Source organism: Zootoca vivipara, chromosome 8 (assembly GCF_963506605.1).
Source record: "Zootoca vivipara chromosome 8, rZooViv1.1, whole genome shotgun sequence".
NCBI classification, from domain to species: domain Eukaryota; kingdom Metazoa; phylum Chordata; class Lepidosauria; order Squamata; family Lacertidae; genus Zootoca; species Zootoca vivipara.
Genome location: NC_083283.1, coordinates 55,147,601 through 55,168,269, shown reverse-complemented (window position 1 = coordinate 55,168,269; position 20,669 = coordinate 55,147,601). Strand labels below are relative to the sequence as shown.

Below are 20,669 nucleotides of genomic sequence, written 5' to 3'. Positions count from 1 at the left end.
TCAATTCTAGGGCAGCCATAGGCGCACTGGAGGTGCTGAGGACAGCCATATCAGTCGTGTAATATAGGTCCTATTGAGTTCAGTGCAATATATTTCTACGTAGGCATGTGAAGGATTGCAGCTTCAAAAGTGCATTTCAGTTTTTTGACATGTTCAGAGCATTCTGGGCGTTCCTCTTGGGTGGTGGGTGAGAGGATTGCCATGCAAAAAGTTAAATTCTCATATCTACCAGAACTGAAAGTTTATTTTTAAACTTGCTTCATTGCTTGAGTAACCCTACAGTCCCCTGTCTGAGCAGATGTTATTTCAAGGCCAAGGGTGCATGGCTAAGCTGCTGTTGAAATAATGAAAGCCTAGGTTCTTCATATGTTTATATATGAGAATATATTTAAGTAAGTGAAACAGAATGGGTGTATTCACCGTTTCTTTTAACGAAATGCATGCTTAAGTCTTGATGGTGTAAAGGAGTGGGTGTGGTGAGCTGTGGTTGCTAGGTCAACTTTTTAAAGGCAAAGCTAAATTTATTCCATATTCTGAAGAAAAGGAGGTTGCCACCAATAAGATATGCCGTACATATAAACCAGAACAACCAAAACTCGATCTAGTTCAACAACTGGGGAAATATTCTGCTTTGGATAAACTGCTGCTGTAGATTAGTTATCGCTACTGAATGGAGCAGTAGTCTTTGTTCACTGCTGTTCAGCATTGCATAGTACTGGGCAATGTAGGAAGAGATACGGTATTCATGAGACCATCTTAATAATGGAGTCTTTACTAGCAGTGGAATATGGTCAAAATTTACAAGTGGTATTCTTTGTGTCTGATTCCAGAATTAGGTGCAGGTTTGAGGAAGCCCAAACACCATGCAGAAAACATTTATGGTATTTTTAAATGGGGTCCGGGATGGACATTAGCATTGGGTCCTGATTGGATTTGAAGCCTCTGTCACCTGTCGAAGGATGCAAGGTGCTGGTGCCAGCCCTGGCTGATCATAAATCTGCAACTCTCTCTTCCTGGATACTTGACCAAAGCTTGAAATCTTTTGGATGCATTGCACTGTTCACACATTCATGTTAGTAACTTGGTGACTGCAATATAATAGAACAGGGTGTCTCTTCACCAGCAAAGAGAAGGACTCATTTCTTCTTGAAAAGCACAACAGAATGTCAAGATATCCTTACAAAACTTTGGTTTACATGATTATACTTATGGTCAGAAAGTAGTACAAGTGTATCCTTGCCATCTCATGTAATAGGATTTAAGCAGCCGAAGTCCGTGCAGGCCTCCAGTCTGTATGAGCACTGCAGAAGTTAAGGCATCTCTACCCTTCACTAACTTCTACAGAAAATACAAAATTTCACTCCTGTTGAATTCAGTTTAAAATAACTATCTTTAATGTAGAAGGATTTCAGCCTAAAACAGTTTAACCCTGTTTCGTTGAATGCTCTATGGATCCTTCCTGGTATTAGTAAGGATTTCCAAGTCTACATTAACATTTGCCTAAATAAGGTATTACTGTTACTGTTAATTTGAATTGGCCTGTTTAAAAATCTTATTGAATTGCATTGTTGCTTTAACAAAAATTCGATGCACTCTTAGCTGTCTCCATTCAGCAGCTATGCTTAAGTTACCGTCAACAGGGATAGAGTGCTGCACTCTACAAAAACCCTTTATCTCTAGGCAAACAAACGTTTGGCTGTTTTTCATTAAATTATACATGTCTATAAAGCCACAGACTTAAAATATTACAGCTTCTTCAAGAAAGGGCTTATTCACTTGAAATTATGTATACACACACACACTTTTGTTTGGGCTAGAAAGAAAAAGTACGTGTTTTTTGATACTTAAATTCTTATTTTTAGTAAACATACAGACACATACTCTATTTGCCCGTGTCTGCAACTACTATGGAAGTATACTTGTGTAAATCCTCTACTAAACATTCAGTTTGTGAATGACAATATTCAATGCAAAGTCAGATTTTCTGCAGCCTGCTGAAAATGTAATGTTTTGGTGTAGATGGCAAGAAAATATTAACGGGGCTATTACAAAGGGAGCAAAAGGAAATGAAATGCTTTGCATTTAGTAATGCCGTGTCCTGTTTTCTGTTTTGGTTCCAGGTCCTGCTTGCTATCTGACTCAAGAAACGCCAATGAATGTTTGTATCCCAAATGCTTTTACACAGCTGGAAGGAAACCCAAATATGAGAATGGAGAGATAAAGGCTCCGTCATCAGGAATGCATGATTGAAAAAGCAACCCAGTTTCCCAGCCCGAAACAGGGTTCTGCCCTTTTGACTGATGCTTCTGTGGTGCAGATGGATTGTAGCGTAAGCACAAACATGGAATTACGAAGAGCCTCCAGTCCTCACAAGATGAACAAGAGTGATATGAATGCAAACAAGTCTGTGCTGCACAGCTGCTGCATCTGTGGCAAAAGTTTTCCTTTCCAGAGCTCACTCTCACAGCACATGAGGAAGCACACAGGGGAGAAGCCATACAAGTGCCCTTATTGTGACCACAGAGCTTCCCAAAAGGGCAACTTGAAGATTCACATCCGGAGTCACAGGACAGGCACTATTAGTCAGGGGAATGAAGTGGAGATGGGAGGAGAAGCACAGCTCAGTGAGATGAGAGTATCTGAAGGCCTTGACGGTTGCACTAGCCCTACCAAAAGCACCTCTGCCTGCAACAAGATATTGAACGGAGCAACTCCCAAAGAAGAAGGCAAGATCTTGCTCAGGAGCAGCAGGAAGGAGTCCTCTGAAGAAGCACCAGTTGGAGAAGATGTTAAGCTTTGTTCTTTTCCATGTACCTTCTGCAAAAACAAGTTTGAAGGTAAGAAAGAGTTGGAGCAGCACATCCATCAGGTCCACAAACCTTTCAAATGCAGACTGTGCAACTACATGACATTAAGGGAGGAGACTCTGCTAAACCACATAGAAAGGGACCACATCACCACTCAGATTCCAAACGGGGAAACGTACAATGCCGAGAACTGCAAGGCTGAGTCGAGTGCAGGAGAGTTTCCTTGCGAAGTCTGTGGGCAGGCTTTTAGTCAAACCTGGTTCCTCAAAGCTCACATGAAAAAGCATAGAGGGTCATTTGACCACGGATGCCACATCTGTGGCAGGAAATTTAAGGAGCCCTGGTTTCTCAAAAACCACATGAAATCCCATGGCCCAAAATCTGGGAGCAAAAACAAGCCAAAAAACGATTCGGAGCCTATAGCCACTATTAATGATGTCGTTCAAGAAGAGATGATTGTGACTGGTTTGTCCCTGTATGAAATTTGTACAAAGTGTGGAAACCTGTTTACAAATATGGAAAGCCTAAAAGCACACAATTCTGTACATTGCAAGTCTCAAGGAGCCCGCAGTGAACATAGAGTTGATAGGCTAGTTGACGGGGACCCCCCTGTTGCAAAGCAGTTTTTCTTCCAGTATCTGAAACTAAGGCCATCTGTAGGGATTGATGGCGCTCCAAGGGGCCATTCAGGAAAAAGAGTAGCTGAGCTGGATCCAGTCAACAGTTACCAGGCTTGGCATCTGGCTACCAAAGGAAAAGTTGCAGAACCTTCTGAGTACGTGAAGTATTTAGGATGGGACGAAGTCCTGGCGGATGCTGACGTCACTTACGACAGGGACAAAAGGGAATATATTCTCGTCAGCCAAGAGAAGCGCAAACAAGAGCAGGACTCCTCCAGCTCGTCCAGCAATCCAAAAAAGAAGAATTGTACTAGTGGGCGTTCAGAAAAAAGCAGCCATGTGCAGTCGGGAGACAGCTGCATGCTTAGCCAAGAAGACCTGGAGTATAGGCCGTCCTCGCGCCAGAGCAGAAGGGTGTCTCAGAACAAGTCCACAGAGTGCTTTGAATGTGGCAAGATCTTCCGCACCTATCACCAAATGGTACTTCATTCCCGTGTGCACAGGAAAGACCGCAGAAGCTGCAGTGAAGGGGTGGCAGCCGCTCAGCAAGATCGGTATAGATCAAATAGTGAGGATGGCGACTCTGGGTCTGCCAGTGGACCGAGCACACCAAGTTCTGCTTCTGGCCCAGAGGATTCAGTCACCTCTGGAGTGGGTGAGGAGGGGCCTGAGGATAGTTCAGAGGAAGGAACGCAAGAGCCACCCCCACGTAAGTGTCTGCAATTTTTTTTAACAACTTCCTTCCCCCATTTTTTTTGCTTCCTTTCTTGCAATGCTAGAAGATGCTGTTTCTTGAGCTTTTCAAGTAAAGTAGGAAACATTGAGTATCCCTCCGAGTTGTTGCTGGACCACAACTCATAGAAACATAGAATTGTGGAGTCAGAAGGTACACCAAGGGTCATTTAGTCTAACTAATCTCAAGAATCTCCGGTAAAGCATCCATGAAAGACAGCCACCCGATTCATATCACCCCTGCCCTTTGGCTATGCTGGCTGGGGCTGGTGGAAGTTGTATCCAGATTAAATTAGTTAAACCTAGGTCCTGTTGAAATGTGGAAACATTGTGGAATGTTAGTCATGATTAATGTAAGCTACACTTGATTTAGGTGTGCCTAACTTCATCTGAATCCAACCCCCGATGCCTTTAATGTCACTATAGGTTTTCCTTTAAATGGTTGCCTTCAAATTCAACAAACATACCCACAGAGAGCCGTGTGGGAACCACTTGCATTTGGTGTGATTCCAGGCTGTTGGGGAACATGCACAAGTCATTCATAAATTAAGAAACAGAGAAGGCCATTTAAGTAGATCTTTCCCACCAGATGAGCACAGTCCCTCTCGGTGAGATGTGAATTGGGTGAGAAAGACCTAACTGGCCCCACCCACACGGCTACTTATTCTACCTGGTGCATTGAACTGCACCAGCACTGCTGTGTGTGTCTCTGAAAAGGACCTTGTATATGATTAAACATACCAAGGTTCCTGATTTGGAATAATTATTATTCTTGAATCCTCAACTTAACATGAGATGGTTAGCTGGAATGGTGGCAAGCTGATCCTTCTCTCTTCTCATTTGCAGTTTGGCTTCTGCATCTTGCTTGCAAATCCAAGATTTGAAGCCACTATGTAGTAGCTACTTTGCTAAGAAACCATGGCATTAATTCTTGCCTGGAGAATCAGTCATATGTAAATCTTACTTATGAAATTGTAGCATGCCTTTGTTGAATTTGCCTGATTTCTATTCTTTTAATGGACTAAATGGATATGATGGAAGCAACCCTGAGTTGTTTCCTTTAAAAAAATAAATAAAGAGTAGTTAAAATATAGAAAAGGGAGGTGGGAATATGTGTTGAATTGTCCATGATTCCATTTTAGAGCACCCTTTTAATAGGCATTCAACACTGCTATCATTATACCAAATGTTGCAATGTATCATTAGCTTCTTAGAAGTGTTGGTTTGAATCCAGTTTCAATTATGTCAAAAGATTTAGGAAGCATATTTAGGATGCCAGTGCCTCTGAACGATATCATGGTCTTTGTTATCAGTTAATGTGCATCACCACATACAGGATATCTTGTTCCCATTTATGCAATACTCTCCTTGATTCAATAATTGGTGGCAGTCCTGTTTTGCTGATGTAACCTAAAGCACTCAGATTGCCTAACAATTATCAATGAGAGAAGTGTGCATTCTTCTCTCTCTCTCTCTCTTGGTACTGTGCCTTCAAAAGTTGTTCGAAAAACTTGAAAGGATGTAATTAATCTCTCTGGATTACTGCAGTCCTCAGAGTCTGATTCTGGTTAAATGGAACAAGTTATTCTCCAAATAGAAGCCATGTAAATATTTGAAGAATCACTACTGTGACTGCTTTTGTACAATGTTGTTTTATTATTTTGCATTTTTTATTTCTCTTTGTTTATAAGGCTCTCTTAGATTCTAAGAGAAGAAAATTTCTTTCCTACAAGTTGTTTATATTTTTGTTGTTGGTAAAACAGTGCTTTCCTACTGACATTTTGGTCCCCTGAGAGTTGGCGGATTAGAGTTTTGAGAGTTTTAGCCTGCCGTTAGGAGCTTCGTTGTAGTAGTAATCAGCACAGTTCAGAACGAAATTTATATAACACTGACTGTCGCTATATTGAGGAGCAATTCACACATTGGCCTGGTTCACATGCCAAATTAAACCTTAATTATAAATGAACTGTGCTTTAATGTGAATGAACAGCATGCTGGTGCATGCTGCCAAAAAGTTCTACTGCTCGCCAGAGTCTGGCTTGTCACGGTGTTCAAAAACTTGTCCTACTGTTTTGTTTCTCTCCAAAGCGAGTCCCACAAGTGATAACCAAGGTTTGTGCTTGTGGTTTGTTGGAGAAAGCAAACCACGAACTGTATTCCATGTGCCGCAACAAGCCAGACCCTGGTTTGTCATCCAGCAGGGTGGCGGTCGCAGGAAAAAGAGAGCAGCAGAGTAAGAATTTTTCAATGGTACGCACCAGCATGCCGCTCGTGTACAGTAAACCATGGTTTGCTTTTAAAACTAAGGTTAATAAAGAACAGAATTCAATCAGAACCCTTGAGGAGTGCACATGTATCATGCACCATTCACAGACATGTTAAATTGTATCTGTGAAATCTTATACAGTCATAGCTTGGTTTAAGTACGCTTCGGTTTAAGTACTTTCAGTTTAAGTACTCCGCGGACCCGTCTGGAACAGATTAATCCACTTTCCATTACTTTCAATGGGAAAGTTCACTTCAGGTTAAGTATGCTTCAGGTTAAGTACGGACTTCCAGAACCAATTGTGTACTTAAACGGAGGTACCACTGTATTCCTTTAAATTAATTGAAGTAGGTCTGCTCTTCCATGTTGCCTGGTGTTGGATAGAATCCACAGGTTATAGAATGATTAAAACACTAAAAACAGCAGTAGAAGGTTTCTGAACTATAGTGACATTATTCCATAAGCTCATATTTACTAGCATCAGCAATTAAGGGTATGATGTATTTATGCTAAAATTAGTCGTTAAACTAACCTGTTCTACCAAACTAAATGAATGTAACTACCAAAGGCATTACCTTATATAAGCCTTTCTGTCACAATCATAGATCATTTTAAGAACCGGTTCTTATGAAAAAGCCATCACCAATGAGCAGAATAGATTCTCCCCCTTCCCCCTTTCTTTTAAATGTAGGGCTCCACTTCACAAATGAATTAGCTGGAATTCAGTGAGATATAGTGGGTTCATTGGTTTGTCAGCCAGACTGTGTGTTGCCAAAGTGTTTTAAGCGAAAAACAGATGATAAAATGCTGCAGTTATAGAGTGGAGAGAACCTCTGAGGCACATGGATTGATAATTTATTCAGTTTAGCCCAAAGCTTTTTGATTATAGTCTTTGTTAGGGGCACACTCGTGTTTTGCATGTTGCCAGGTGATAGAGAAATCACTCCGCAGCATGCAGTAAACTCAGAAGCCCTATGCCCATATGACTTGTGTGCATACAAGTGGCCTTTTAAGTAAGGACTCAGCTATACAGCTGCAAATAAAACATTTTAAGTGTGCTTTAAGTGCAGTGTACAATGTGACACTAGATGACGATGGTGAGCCTTATGGAAAATTCAATGTAATTTTAAAAACGCTTTTAAAAAAGCATTTTCAGAATGTTTTTTATATGTGTGTAGATTCCACCTAAGTTGTGAGCTGAGGCACATTTTGACCCCTCACCTGCAGCATAGCACCTGCTTCTTGTAGTCACCGCATGCTGCACACAGTTGTGTGTAAAGAGAATCGGCAAGCGAGCTCCTGCAAGAGTTTTTGCAAGATTGGGACACCTGTATTACCACGTGTCTCTTTATTTGAGCAGGAACTTACATGCTGAAGTTCCTACACAGAATTGCAAACAGTATCTGGGTTTTATAAGAAGCAAAACAATGTCAGGGGCAGGGCTAAAAGTACAACCCCATTCCCTACTCATTGCATTGTTTCCTTACATGTGAGCTACATGTGCCACAGGCTAGTGTGGTGTTTTATTTTACAGTACCCCCAATTAAGATTGTAATTAAATGCATTTGTCTGAATCTCCTATATATTTTGGAAAGCTGTTTGTCCGTTCCCTTAAGATATCTTGATGAAATTTTGCATGATGGTTCCTGAGATCAGCAAGCCCATCTTATTCTAAATTTGGATACAGTTGGATGTCTTTTTGAATGGAGATGGTGTGCTGTACTTTTCAAAACTGCATTGATTTTTTTGGTTTCTCAGAATTCCTGAGCAACTCTGAGTATGAGGCTGCTAGTAAACTCTTAATTTCATGCACCTCAAACTCTCTCTTGCTCCTTCATTGCCTTTGCCATTTCTGTTTCATCTTAACCAAACAGTTCCACCAAAGTCTCCCCCCTTTTTTTGCTCATATTTAATTTTATCATAAGGCTTTGTGGTGTGAAACCTGCTGTTGAGGTTTCCTCGTTAACGAACAAGCAAGTGTTTCTAGCTGTTGACCTTTTTACAGCGAAAGGAAAACTCATTTTGAAATTAGAGATGCAATAAGTTGAATCGGTACACCTGACATTTCTAGAAAAATATAGTTTGGAACAATCCTTAGTGGTCATAAAGTGGTCTTTAAGTGTTGTTTTAGTCAGAATTGTTGAATTTTGCGTGCCCTCCTCTCCAACCTGAGCTGTAGTTCACTGTGAGTTCATTGACTCCTTCTGTGTACAGGTAACACTTGGGTATATTGTGCTAAGGATATTTCCCCCCCTTATGCTCTTAAGGTTTTGCTGAGCTTCCACTTGCGGGTTTCCCATATGTCTCTGGGTGGCCACTGTGAGAACATTAGCTTGTCCCAACAGGCTCTTCTTTATTGTATGGATGATGGGTGCATGTATGCCATTTTGCCAACATTTTTTTAAAAAACCAACTTTTTACTAGTAATTTTAATAAACACAATACAAACAATTCAATACATTTAAATGAGTCCCAGAGAGAAAGAAAGAAAGAAAGTGGAAGGAAAGAGAGGCAAAAACTATATACTGCATCACAGTCAATTTTGGTTTTATGAAACGATCATGACATCTTCTATATTAACTTTAGTATACTTTAATACAGGGGTCTCCAAACTTACCTGCCCCTCGGCTGGTGCCTCCAGCGCCGATCGTGTGGCAGGCCAGAGCGGGCGGGAGTGCGCACCCCTACACGTGCACACACACGATTTCCGGCACACTTCCGGGTCGCCGGAACACCAGAAATAGCTTGTGCGCATGCGCATGGGTCTCCTCCGACCTGGAAGTGCGCAGGAAATGGCGCTTGTGCATGTGCATAAGCTATTTCCAACCCGGAAGTGGGCAGCCACGCCGCGCTGCACTGGTAAGAGCAGGCGGCAGCCGCGGGCGGCGGGGGTCACCAGGGGCCAGATAAATGAGCCTCACGGGCCGTATCCGGCCCCACACCATAGTTTGGTGACCCCTATACTTCAAAGTTATAACAACCAAATATTAAAACAGAAATGCTGGGGAATGGAAAAAGTTATTCCTGCATAAGCTGATGGCTGAGACCTTTCATGCTCTTTCTTGTTTGTTGTTGTTGTTGTTGTTTAGTCGTTTAGTCGTGTCCGACTCTTCGTGACCCCATGGACCATAGCACGCCAGGCACTCCTGTCTTGCACTGCCTCCCGCAGTTTGGTCAAACTCATGTTCGTAGCTTCGAGAACACTGTCCAACCATCTTGTCCTCTGACGTCCCCTTCTCCTAGTGCCCTCAATCTTTCCCAACATCAGGGTCTTTTCCAAGGATTCTTCTCTTCTCATGAGGTGGCCAAAGTATTGGAGCCTCAGCTTCACGATCTGTCCTTCCAGGGAGCACTCAGGGCTGATTTCCTTAAGAATGGATAGGTTTGATCTTCTAGCCGTCCATGGGACTCTCAAGCGTCTCCTCCAGCACCATAATTCAAAAGCATCAATTCTTCGACGATCAGCCTTCTTTATGGTCCAGCTCTCACTTCCATACATCACTACTGGGAAAACCATAGCTTTAACTATACGGACCTTTGTCGGCAAGGTGATGTCTCTGCTTTTTAAGATGCTGTCTAGGTTTGTCATTGCTTTCCTCCCAAGAAGCAGGCGTCTTTTAATTTCGTGACTGCTGTCACCATCTGCAGTGATCAAGGAGCCCAAGAAGGTAAAATCTCTCACTGCCTCCATTTCTTCCCCTTCTATTTGCCAGGAGGTGATGGGACCAGTGGCCATGATCTTGGTTTTTTTGATGTTGAGCTTCAGACCATATTTTGCGCTCTCCTCTTTCACCCTCATTAAAAGGTTCTTTAATTCCTCCTCGCTTTCTGCCATCAAGGTTGTGTCATCTGCATATCTGAGGTTGTTGATATTTCTTCCGGCAATCTTAATTCCGGCTTGGGATTCATCTAGTCCAGCCTTGTTTGTATAAGAAGTAAAAACAGACCATATACTGAAGAAGGTGTCCTTTTTTACCTTGTCAATGCTCAACTCCAAGCCTTTGTAGTAACTTTCCCTCACCATTTTTGTACTCTTTTGTTGTATGTGTCTTCCCTCCTGGGCTTCAAAATACATCCATTATTCTGCCCATGTAGCTTTGGTCCATGTCTCCTTGAGTCTCTGGCATAATGTGAATATAGGATTGATCTGCCTACCTCATGAGATTTAACACGACTTGACTGCATTTTAGGGACCTGTTTGCTTTTTTAATAGTTGGGTTGGGATTGGGTCCAGGACAAAGCCAGAGAAGTAAAACTTGAGTTACTGGTAACGCAATGTGTTTAAAACGACTACCAGCACAAGTAGTTAAATTCAGAGTCACTGGGAGATGTGCCTAGGTTTCAATTCAGCTTGTATTTCCCTCAGGTTGGCATTTGCCTTCAGGGCTTAATTATGTAGGTAGCACATGATTACTCAAGTTGGTCAAAATGTGCTAACTCAGGTGTGTTAACATGTTGAAGTAGATATGCTGACTCTAATCCAAAGCTTCATGTCAGTGCCAGATCAGTGCAAGCTAATGGAACTGTATGAGTAGAGTTGTCTTGCATGTTGAAATCAATGGAAAAATCATTACTTAAGATGGGACTTGCAGGTTTGCATCTGAGCTCCTTCATCTGAATGGGGCTCTTTACTTGACACCATAGAAGTGTCTTATTCTCTTGAGTCCTATTGCAACTCTGGACTCATCTGGAAGCAGCCTTTTGCTGCTGTTATTCATAGATCATGTATAATTAAGAAGGGGAGTCTCTCTCTCTCTCTCTCACACACACACACACACACACACACCTTCCATTCATTTGTGGTTGTCTACTATATCATTTTTGGAGGTGATGGGAAACGCTTTATTTGGTGGCTGCTATAAATAATGGACATTTAGGAATTACATACCGTTACATATTATTTATATCTTCTATAAATCCATAATTTTAGTTTTTAGAATGTTGCTGGCCAAGGCACAACTCATAATTCTTATTTCACAGATTTGTAGGTTTGTTTGAAAATACAGTTGAGTTTTCTGTCCAGGACTGGAATACGTCTCCCAACCACGTATTTGTGGGCATACAAGTCTGGAATAAATATTCAAAATATTTAGGAACTGACGTATCCAGCTGCCTGCAATTTTTCTATATAAAAGCACACACACACTCTTCAACGAGCGTAACATATATATCATGAGTTTTCTTCTGACTATCTGCACTCTCGTTCATTCACCCCTAACTATGGTTTGCCTTTGTTTTAGTATGTGCACTGGGTCATCTTGTGCTTTTTCACTTCATTTCTCAGTAGATTATCTAAAACGACAAAATGAAATATAGGTTGCTATACAGTATACCGAATTCTGAACATTTTGGTGTTAGGGGGCTGTGTAAGATGCTCTGAAGATTGTGCAGATTTGTGGCATCTAATTAAACACATGCAATTTCCCCCTGTACCATTTGAAGTATTCCCAGGTACTATAATTGTAATATGTTGATTTTGATGGAGTACATTTATTGTGTACTGTATTGTTTTCTATTGAATTGACTTATTGTACACTGCCTTGGCGTTATTTTAATGCTAGGTGATAAATACATATTTTAAATAAACAAATTTAGATATGCATTTTCAGGTAGACAGAGATATGCTTTGTCTATTGTTAGGGTTTGAAAAGTTCCATTTCTAATGCAGCCCCGCATTACTGCTATTTTGAATGATGCTAAGACTCAGGGATCCCTGACACACATAGACAGAGCATGCAAGCAATAAAAATCTTATGATTCTCCCATGAAAATGTATAGAATTTAAGCACTCCTAATATTCTGTGGATTATGCTTAGGGTTTTAGTTAATTCAGAAGGGTACAGGATTCACCGCATAACACGACTACTCTTTGTAGCCATGCTGATCCCCCTCCCAGCCCCCAAGAAGTCTGTCTTGTTAAAGAAACAAATAATAAGACTATATTGGGTTTTTCATTACAGCTACAGTGGGGCTACCTCAGCAGATGCTAACAGCTGTTGCTCTGTTTTGTTTTTTACTGACCTTGGTTGTCTTTTTCTCTCCCCCTCTTACTGCATTCAGTCTCAACTAAAAATGCCTTATAGGAGCCCTTAATCACTTGAATCGCAAAAAATATTCAGCAAGAAAGAGTTCATTTTTATCTTATCCTTACCAAAGCATTTTTAGTGGGAAGAACTAAAAGGACCTTGAAAATATATGCATGTATTTTATGTTTCTTTGGATTTCCTGTATTGGTAGTGTAGGAAACCACACAGAAATATCAGCAAGACTGATACAGAAGTAGACTGAATTGTGGGACGGCACCAATCTTTTGTTCTCTTTAATATAAACCTCATCCAGGTGGGCCCACCCACTGCCATAAACCACCGTTGCTGCTTCTGCATCCCTCCCCACGTTGGTTGAACTTTGGCAACCTGTGGGCTCTTGCATGTAGGTTCTTTGTGTGATTTTAACCCAGGCATCCCCAAACTTTGGCCCTCCAGATGTTTTGGACTACAATTCCCATCATCCCTGACCACTGGTCCTGTTAGCTAGGGATCATGGGAGTTGTAGGCCAAAACATCTGGAGGGTCGCAGTTTGGTAATGCCTGTTTTAACCCCTGGAACATCAGGGTTCTAAATTGTGTAAGGAACATACACAAGTAGGAATGTTTCTCCTTGATGCAGATGTTCAGTTGCCAACTAGATATGGGAAGAGCCATAGCTCAGTTGCTCCAAAAGTCCCTTAAAAAGGAGAGGTTCAGGGAAACACAATATAGGTGTGCTAAAAGAACAATGGCCACATTCTGATCAAAATGTTGAAAATGCAGAATCTCAGATTGTGGACGATATTTAAAGTCAAATGTCTAAAATTCAGGATCAGATTTTAACAGCTGATTCGCAGTTTCTGACAGAGCCACAAGTAATGAATTTGCCTGTGCAAGCATTTCTGTTGTGATTGACAGCTGGCTGCCAAACAGCTGTGAGGCAGAAGAAAATACCTACAACAGTTGTGATTTTCCTTTTATCCTTTTCCCTTTGTCTCTCTCCCCACTCGTACATCACAATTTGGGATTATCTTTTTGGTTGCATCTTTGATACAATTTTCATTTTTGCATGCCTCCTCACTCAGTTGGTGGATGTGGGTTTCTGGTTTGGGGGGGGGGGTGGATTGCCAGAGGGGGGAAAAGATGAATGGTTTTGCTCTTGCACAGCAATGGAGTATTGTATTGTGAGAGAGAGGATTTGGTGTCAAAATCTTGCAAGATTTCAGACAAAGTAGAAAAGAGAGATCTGGTTTCTGGCCGAAGAATGGTTAGCTGGGGGCAGGCAGGCAGTTCAACACACTTGGGCCTACTGGTCTTTGATTGGTCACTTTTCCAGAGGGCTGTAAGGGATTTTCTTTCTTTTTTAAAAAAAAAAAGTTTTGCCCTGATTGGCAAGTGGACAGGTATGTTTGGTTTACATGCTTTGTTGCTGTTGTTTCACATTCCCTGGGGTACCCTTTTTAATTAGAAAACTCGCCGAGTGTTGGTTGTTTTTGTAATAGCTGCGTACGGTTTGGTTTCCTCAAAGTCAACGGCAGCCTTACAGTGTCTGAAAACACAGCACATGTTAATTGAATAATGGATTTAATGTCAAATTTGAAATACCAGTCCTGAAACTCAGTTTTTAGCATTTGAATTTCAATTCCAGCCATTCTAATCTATCTGAGCCATGAAAATGCCTTGGCTGATTCAAAGTAGATTTTAAATGATCCTTACATTTCTCTCCTTTGGATACATAGGAATAATATGCATGTGATCCTTGCCATGCAATGCATGAGGAAAAGATCCTAAGGCTTTTGAGTGACTACCACAGTAGGGAGCAAAGATGCCCTCTCTTAATTACCCAAATTAACTCTGAACACATTAGCAGGACTAGTCTTCAAGGACTCTCACATTGTACAAAGGCCAAATGACTCAATGAATGAGGTAAGGCAGAGGTGTGGGCCTAATGCTTAGCATTCAGACATCAAAATAATTACTCCTCATTTAGCATCTCGCAGAGCATGATCTGGAACCAAGGGTACTGCAACTTGAACAGTATTTTCCCTACTTAAACCACTGAAAGCTCACTTTACATTTCGGTTTAATTTTAATTCTTCAAATACTGTTTGAATAGATGTGCTGGAAGCACATGGCGATGCATGGGATTTGACCATTTCCTCTGATTGTAGCTGAAAAGCTCTTACTGTGCTTCCATTTATTCACACTCCCGTTACGTCAGCCCATTAGGATATTGATGCATTATTTATCATTGTAATCATGGTTAGGGCAGGACAATCATGTTGAAGGTCTGAGTAAAAATGGGTCAGGCCCACACCGTTGCCAAGGATGGGGAAAGGTGTAGGTAACTACAGCAGAATATGTTACACAGCAGAGAAACTTGACTCTCGCCGCTCTGTCTTTCAGGGCTGATATACACAAAATCCTTTCCAGCCCCTGCCATCCTTTCCCACCACGACCACGCATACACCCCGCCACACACACTATAAAGGTAAAAGACATCTGCAAAGGTGCATTAGCTCATACAGTCGTACCTCGGCTCCCGAATGCCTTGGGAGTCGAACGTTCTGGCTCCCAACGATCGAAAACCGGAAGAGAGTGTTCCGGTTTTTGAACGTTCTTTCGGAAGCCGAAAGTCCAGCGGGACTTCCACGGCTTCTGATTGGCTGCAGGAGCTTCCTGCAGCCAATCAGAAGCTGTGCTTTGGTTCCCGAACATTTCAGAAGTCGAACGGACTTCTGGAACGGATTCAGCTCAACTTCCAAGGTACGACTGTATAGAAAAAGCCCTACTCAGTTTTTGCATCTCTTTTTCATAAGCTAGTCAGTTTGAGAAAAATCTCTTTAACTCTGGATGGGTTTTATTTTATTTTAAGCTTTTGTGATTTTTTGGCTAAAATTTAAAGAGCATAGTAGAAAAAAAATTATGGATACACTGTTCAAAATTAATATTTCTTCTAGTAATTTTGTGCACAGCGAGGAAACAAGGGTGCCATTGATTACAAGTGTTTTGGAATATTTGTGGACCATCGCAGGTGCATGATCTAGCAGTGGTCTGTGAATGATTGACAAGGTATTTGTATGGAACATAATCTATGATAGCTGTGCAGCTGTAGTTTTACAAATACCTAAAAAAACACCAAATGATAAAAATATTATTCTAATTTTTTTCTTGCTGGATTTCATTTTTGCCTCCCTTTACTTAACGATTCCTCTTCTGATGCCGATCCACATTTTTAGAACTTTTCCTTGTCTGTTAAGTTTTGAGCTTGGCCACAACATAGAAGCCACTTCCAGAACTACAGAGCAATGTAGTGCCAGTTTAGTGCTCATTACTGGGTTATTTGCTCCCCCCCCAAAAAAAACAACAACTAAATTTGTGCTGTGTGCCACAATATCTTTTACATTGTGAAAAAACTGAATTATAATGTGGTATTAACAGGGGAACTTTGTGAAAATAGAATAAGCTGCCATGTGAATGCAGCCAAAGTTGCATCTCAACTCATGTTTAAAACGAATCAGGACCACACTTTGGCTTGATATTCTGGTTTGTTAAGTAACCCTAAGCGTCACAGGCCTATGTAAATTATACCTACTCAGTTCCACTCCACTGTCTTAGAATACCTGCTGGGAATGGCCAGCAAATAAAGGCTTCCCCCTGTCATTGGCTGAACAAGCTCCAGCTGTCTCAAAGGACCTAGAGGAACCTGGAACTCTGGTAGGCAATGGCCATTAGCCAACACAAGGTGAGGCCACAGAAGATGGCAGGAAATGGCAGTGAGTAATCTTGGCACCATGTGGACACAATGTTATTTCTTTTCCTGATTCTACACTGAAATATGAATATGATTTTATCATCCAACTCTTTTGTGAACTACTTTGACAGCCTTTTGGAGCTACGAAGGAGGATATCAGTTTTCTAAATATGTATGTAATGGTAACTGTGGTTAGTTCTTGTCATGTGGGAAGGAGAAGGAGCGGTGTGCAAGCCCAAGGCTCGCCATGCAAGTTCATTTTTGCAAACACAAAGCTTGCTTTGACATTACTTCTGAACCTGGCCAAAAATGCTTGGCTGCCAGAAATTGAAAATTGGCATTACTTTATGGGAAGCCATGATTTTCTTATCACATTAGTGTTGGGCTCTGAAATGAAAGGTTTGGGAGGTAAGTTTTTTTTAATGTTCAACGGATGTTTAATTTGTCATTAAAGAATATTGCAGTTTAGTTGGCTTTCTTGGGTCCACTCAGTTATAAAATGTACCTTTCGAAAATCCCACTGAAGATGCTCAGACTGCCAAATTCATTCTAGAGTGTAATGTCCTTTGGGATTAATTCCATACACAAAATATGTTTGCTAAGTATTTATCTGGTCACAGTCCAGCTTTTAGTGCTTGTTTCTGAGACTTCCAAAAGTGGAAGAGGAAATGGAATGGTATTGTAGATATATGTGCTTTTGGTACATTTAATGAAAGATGTGTTTTACCTATAAATAAGCAAGTGTTTTTATTCTTAAATATAATAAAATTTGGTCATTACTAACCCTGTATGGACTTCACGGGATCAGGAGACCTCTCAAGTTATCTATTCTGGCCTCAATGATAAAATATTGGGAGAAGCAACACTGAAAAATTCCTCTGTAACAAGTAAATGTATTCATTTAACATTGGAAATATAATTTCTATAACCGTTAATAATGACATACCTAATAACAGTTTAATAATGTGGATATAGCCAAAAAGCTGGCATTTGTTGCAAACAGTGTCAGGGAAGATAACTACTCCTAGAAATCATACATATGGACAAATTAGATTTATGATTATGGTTGAAGTCACAGGGTAGGGTTGCAAAATCAAACTGAGCATCTGCCAGTATGAATACTATGAAAAACCTGACCTATAACCTCAGCAGACCAAAGTTTTTGAATTCAAACTGGAACACAGCCAGATATGCACCTTTGCCTTAAAAATGACACGTGGGAAGAATTACTCAACGGTTGCATGAGATTATTCTAGTATTAAATTGATATTTACATATCAGTGGAGGGAATGCATGATAGCCAACATGCAGATCTGTTTGTCTTCCTGCTGATACAAGCACAGAACATTTAGGAACTGTGTGGGTAGGGGAGTAGGGTGAAATGGCAGGCCATTTTCCTGGCACCATGGCAGCTAGGGTGCAGAGCTTTCGATGTCTGCCTGTGACCAGTTGGTAGGCTTTTAAGCAGGGCAATTCGCATTGACTGGGTAAATTTCACACTGCGGCATGAGAATAACTGTAGCTACTAGCAGAAAAATCTTATGGAGAGGGAAGGCTCATATATTAACAGTAGGCTGAATATACATTCTAAGCATGGTGGATATAATTGAATGAACACACAGACACACACACTTTTCTCATGAAATGCCGCACAACAAATGTGTTCAAGCTACCTTCACCGGCAGTAAACGGTTTTATCTGTCTTCGCTCAGAGAGCACATGCTTTGAGTGCAGAAGGTCTCAATAGGTCTGCAAGTGGATGGGAACCGTGCATGACAATTTGCAGAGCTGCTAGTCACTGTTGAGGTAGATGGACGATGTATAATTGGGCAGCTTGTTCTTTTCCCAGCCTTTCCTTCAATGGAAAGCATGGGAGAATTTTCTCATGCTTCTTTGATTCTAATCTGGGAAAAATATATCCATCTTTTTCTTCCCTTCAGTGGAAATTTTCTCTCCTAGCCCATAAATCTACAGTGGGTCAGGATTTCTATAAGAGCACAAAGAGACTGGATTCCCAAACGGTTTTGTGTTTTTGGTTCCTCAAGCACTGGATTTTTACACACACACTCACTGTATGTGAATGAAGTGCCTCATGACTCATGAACCATTGCTAGAAAAGTCACCTCACAAAGGGGAAAAAATATGTTTTGGGGCAAAAGAGGAAATGGGATTAATTCTTCCCATTTCCTTTATAATAAACTGTTTCGGGTGGTTTTATGTTGGAGGATTAAGGGGCAGAACAATCAGAAGTGGTCTTAATGAAGGGCATCGCCATCATGGATAATTCTAGTCTTCTCATTGTCACATATTCTTGTATTTAACTTACTGTTTTCTATTTGGCTAGTAGGAGCCTTTTGTTTCTTAGCAACCATCTGTTCATCCAGTTTATTCCCCCACCTGAAGTAATCCTTAGTTTAGCATCACAACTGATTACTGTTGAATTGATTATGGGATGACTGCCAGAAGAGGGCGGGTGAAGACATTTATTTACTTTCCTATTGAGGCATACCTGAAGTTCCTATGAATTTTCACGTTCTGACAGTATGGTTAATGTGAAATCAGAGCTATATTTTATAACATTCTTTTATTTTAGCTGGAATAAAAAGAGAACAGTACATTAGAGACTCACTTCTCATTTGTTTTCATGACAAAATTATTATGAGAAGAATCCTTGGAAAAGACCCTGATGTTGGGAAAGATTGAGGGCACTAGGAGAAGGGGACGACAGAGGATGAGATGGTTGGACAGTGTTCTCGAAGCTACGAACATGAGTTTGACCAAACTGCAGGAGGCAGTGCAAGACAGGAGTGCCTGGCGTGCTATGGTCCTTGGGGTCACGAAGAGTCGGACACGACTAAATGACTAAACAACAACAACAGCAATGTAATAATTTTTTTAAAAAAAAAATAAGTTTCTCCAAAAGGCTGAGTAAAAATCAAGCCCCAGTAAACCTTATTAAACCTAAAATCTCAACTGGAAATATATATGTTACATGTGAGCTGAAAGTTAATTGCATCCCTCTTTTCCTCAAATCAAAAGCTTTCATTATCTCAAGCAGTCTTATTCTCTCCAAGACAAAATTTTGGACTACGATCTGAGAGACCTGGTTCAAATACCTACTTGGCCATGGGGCTTACTGGGTCAGTCACTGTCTCTCAGCCTAATTTACCTCACGGGGTGGCTTTGAGAATAAAATGGGGAGGAGGAAAACCAGGTATGCCACTGTGAGCACATAATGGTAAATACATTAAATAAAAGAGATAAGCCATTTTCCAGAATGTTGGGCTTCTGTGGGGTTGACCTCAGTGACCGTGCTTCTGAGTCCCTGCTTTAAAGCAGAGACGTAACGGTACAAGTGCCTGCTAGATTTTCTGCTGTTTTAAGTTCAAACCCTCTTATGTGATTGGGGAAAATAGCAACTGTCACATTGAGGCAGCTTAATCTAGAACGAGGGACTGACTGGCTTTATCTACTGCTTTCTGGCAGCTAACTGTCATTAGGTCTGAGCCACCTGCTGTTTATGACCATTGGCCAAATACACTACACTACACATTTTTTTAGAGGCCTTGGTCAAATATATTCCTTAGGAGGACTAGAGTCTCAGTCTCTCTCTCTCTCTCTCCCTCTCTTTCGCTCCCTCTCTCCCCCCCCCACTTATATTCACCACCTCAAAGATTCTCTGAGCTATAAATGTATATTGTTCTCTTACAGTCTGTTACTACCCAGTTTTCTATTTAATAGAAAGTTGCAGGTCATTGTTTTTCAGGTTTTATGAAATCACGCCTCCACAATTTACTGGCTTTTCTTCTTCCCTCAGCAATTTTTGTGTAGTTATTCAGGGTCCCATAACCTCCTTTGCCATTTCAAAGAGGGTTCAAGAATCGTGACATGTGCTTACAAGTTAAGAACAGTCATGCATGCCTGCTGTCAGAGGAAAAGGGAAACTATAGCTCTCCGGGTGCTGCTGGACTCCTCTATCAACCCTGACCATTGGCCATATTGTGGCTGATGGAAGTTGGTGTTGAACAATATCTCTATCACAGTAAAGCAGTTAGGAACATGAGTCCCCCCCCCCCATATTTTCCTCTCCCAACTTCAGCTGATGGTCCCCTGGCTTTTGCATTTTATGGCTCATAGATGTCCCTGAGTATGCTTAGCCTTCAACACACTAGAGTTCTCTTTTATTTATTTGCTGAATAATATTTTTCTGCATGCCAGCAGAGTCCCCCAAGTACACAGAAACCATTAACTTTTTAATGGTCAGCCCTGTCTGTCTTTCCAGCTCAATAACTAAATTCTCTCTCTAACAGAAGGAGCAAACGAGAGCTGCAACAAAACGTCGTAGCAGATCCTATGTCCTAAAAGGAAGGTTCTTGCCAGGGTTCCAGTCTGGCCTTTTGGCCCAAGAAAGGCATTCCGCTCAATCCGCCCTCTTTTGTCTTTCCCGCCATTCTACGTTCTGTG

At 41.2% G+C, this 20,669-nt stretch overlaps 1 protein-coding gene across 2 annotated transcripts in view; it reads left to right on the top strand.

The window, feature by feature from the left end:
- ZNF516 (zinc finger protein 516) overlaps positions 1-20,669 on the top strand; it is a 113,915-nt gene that overhangs the window by 44,779 nt on the left and 48,467 nt on the right. For both annotated transcript variants that reach the window (XM_035126324.2, XM_035126325.2), the window contains exon 2: positions 2,121-4,136. In XM_035126324.2, coding sequence (XP_034982215.1) covers positions 2,243-4,136 — 1,894 coding nt within the window. In that variant the 5' untranslated portion in view covers positions 2,121-2,242. The remainder of the gene's footprint in view (positions 1-2,120; positions 4,137-20,669) is intronic.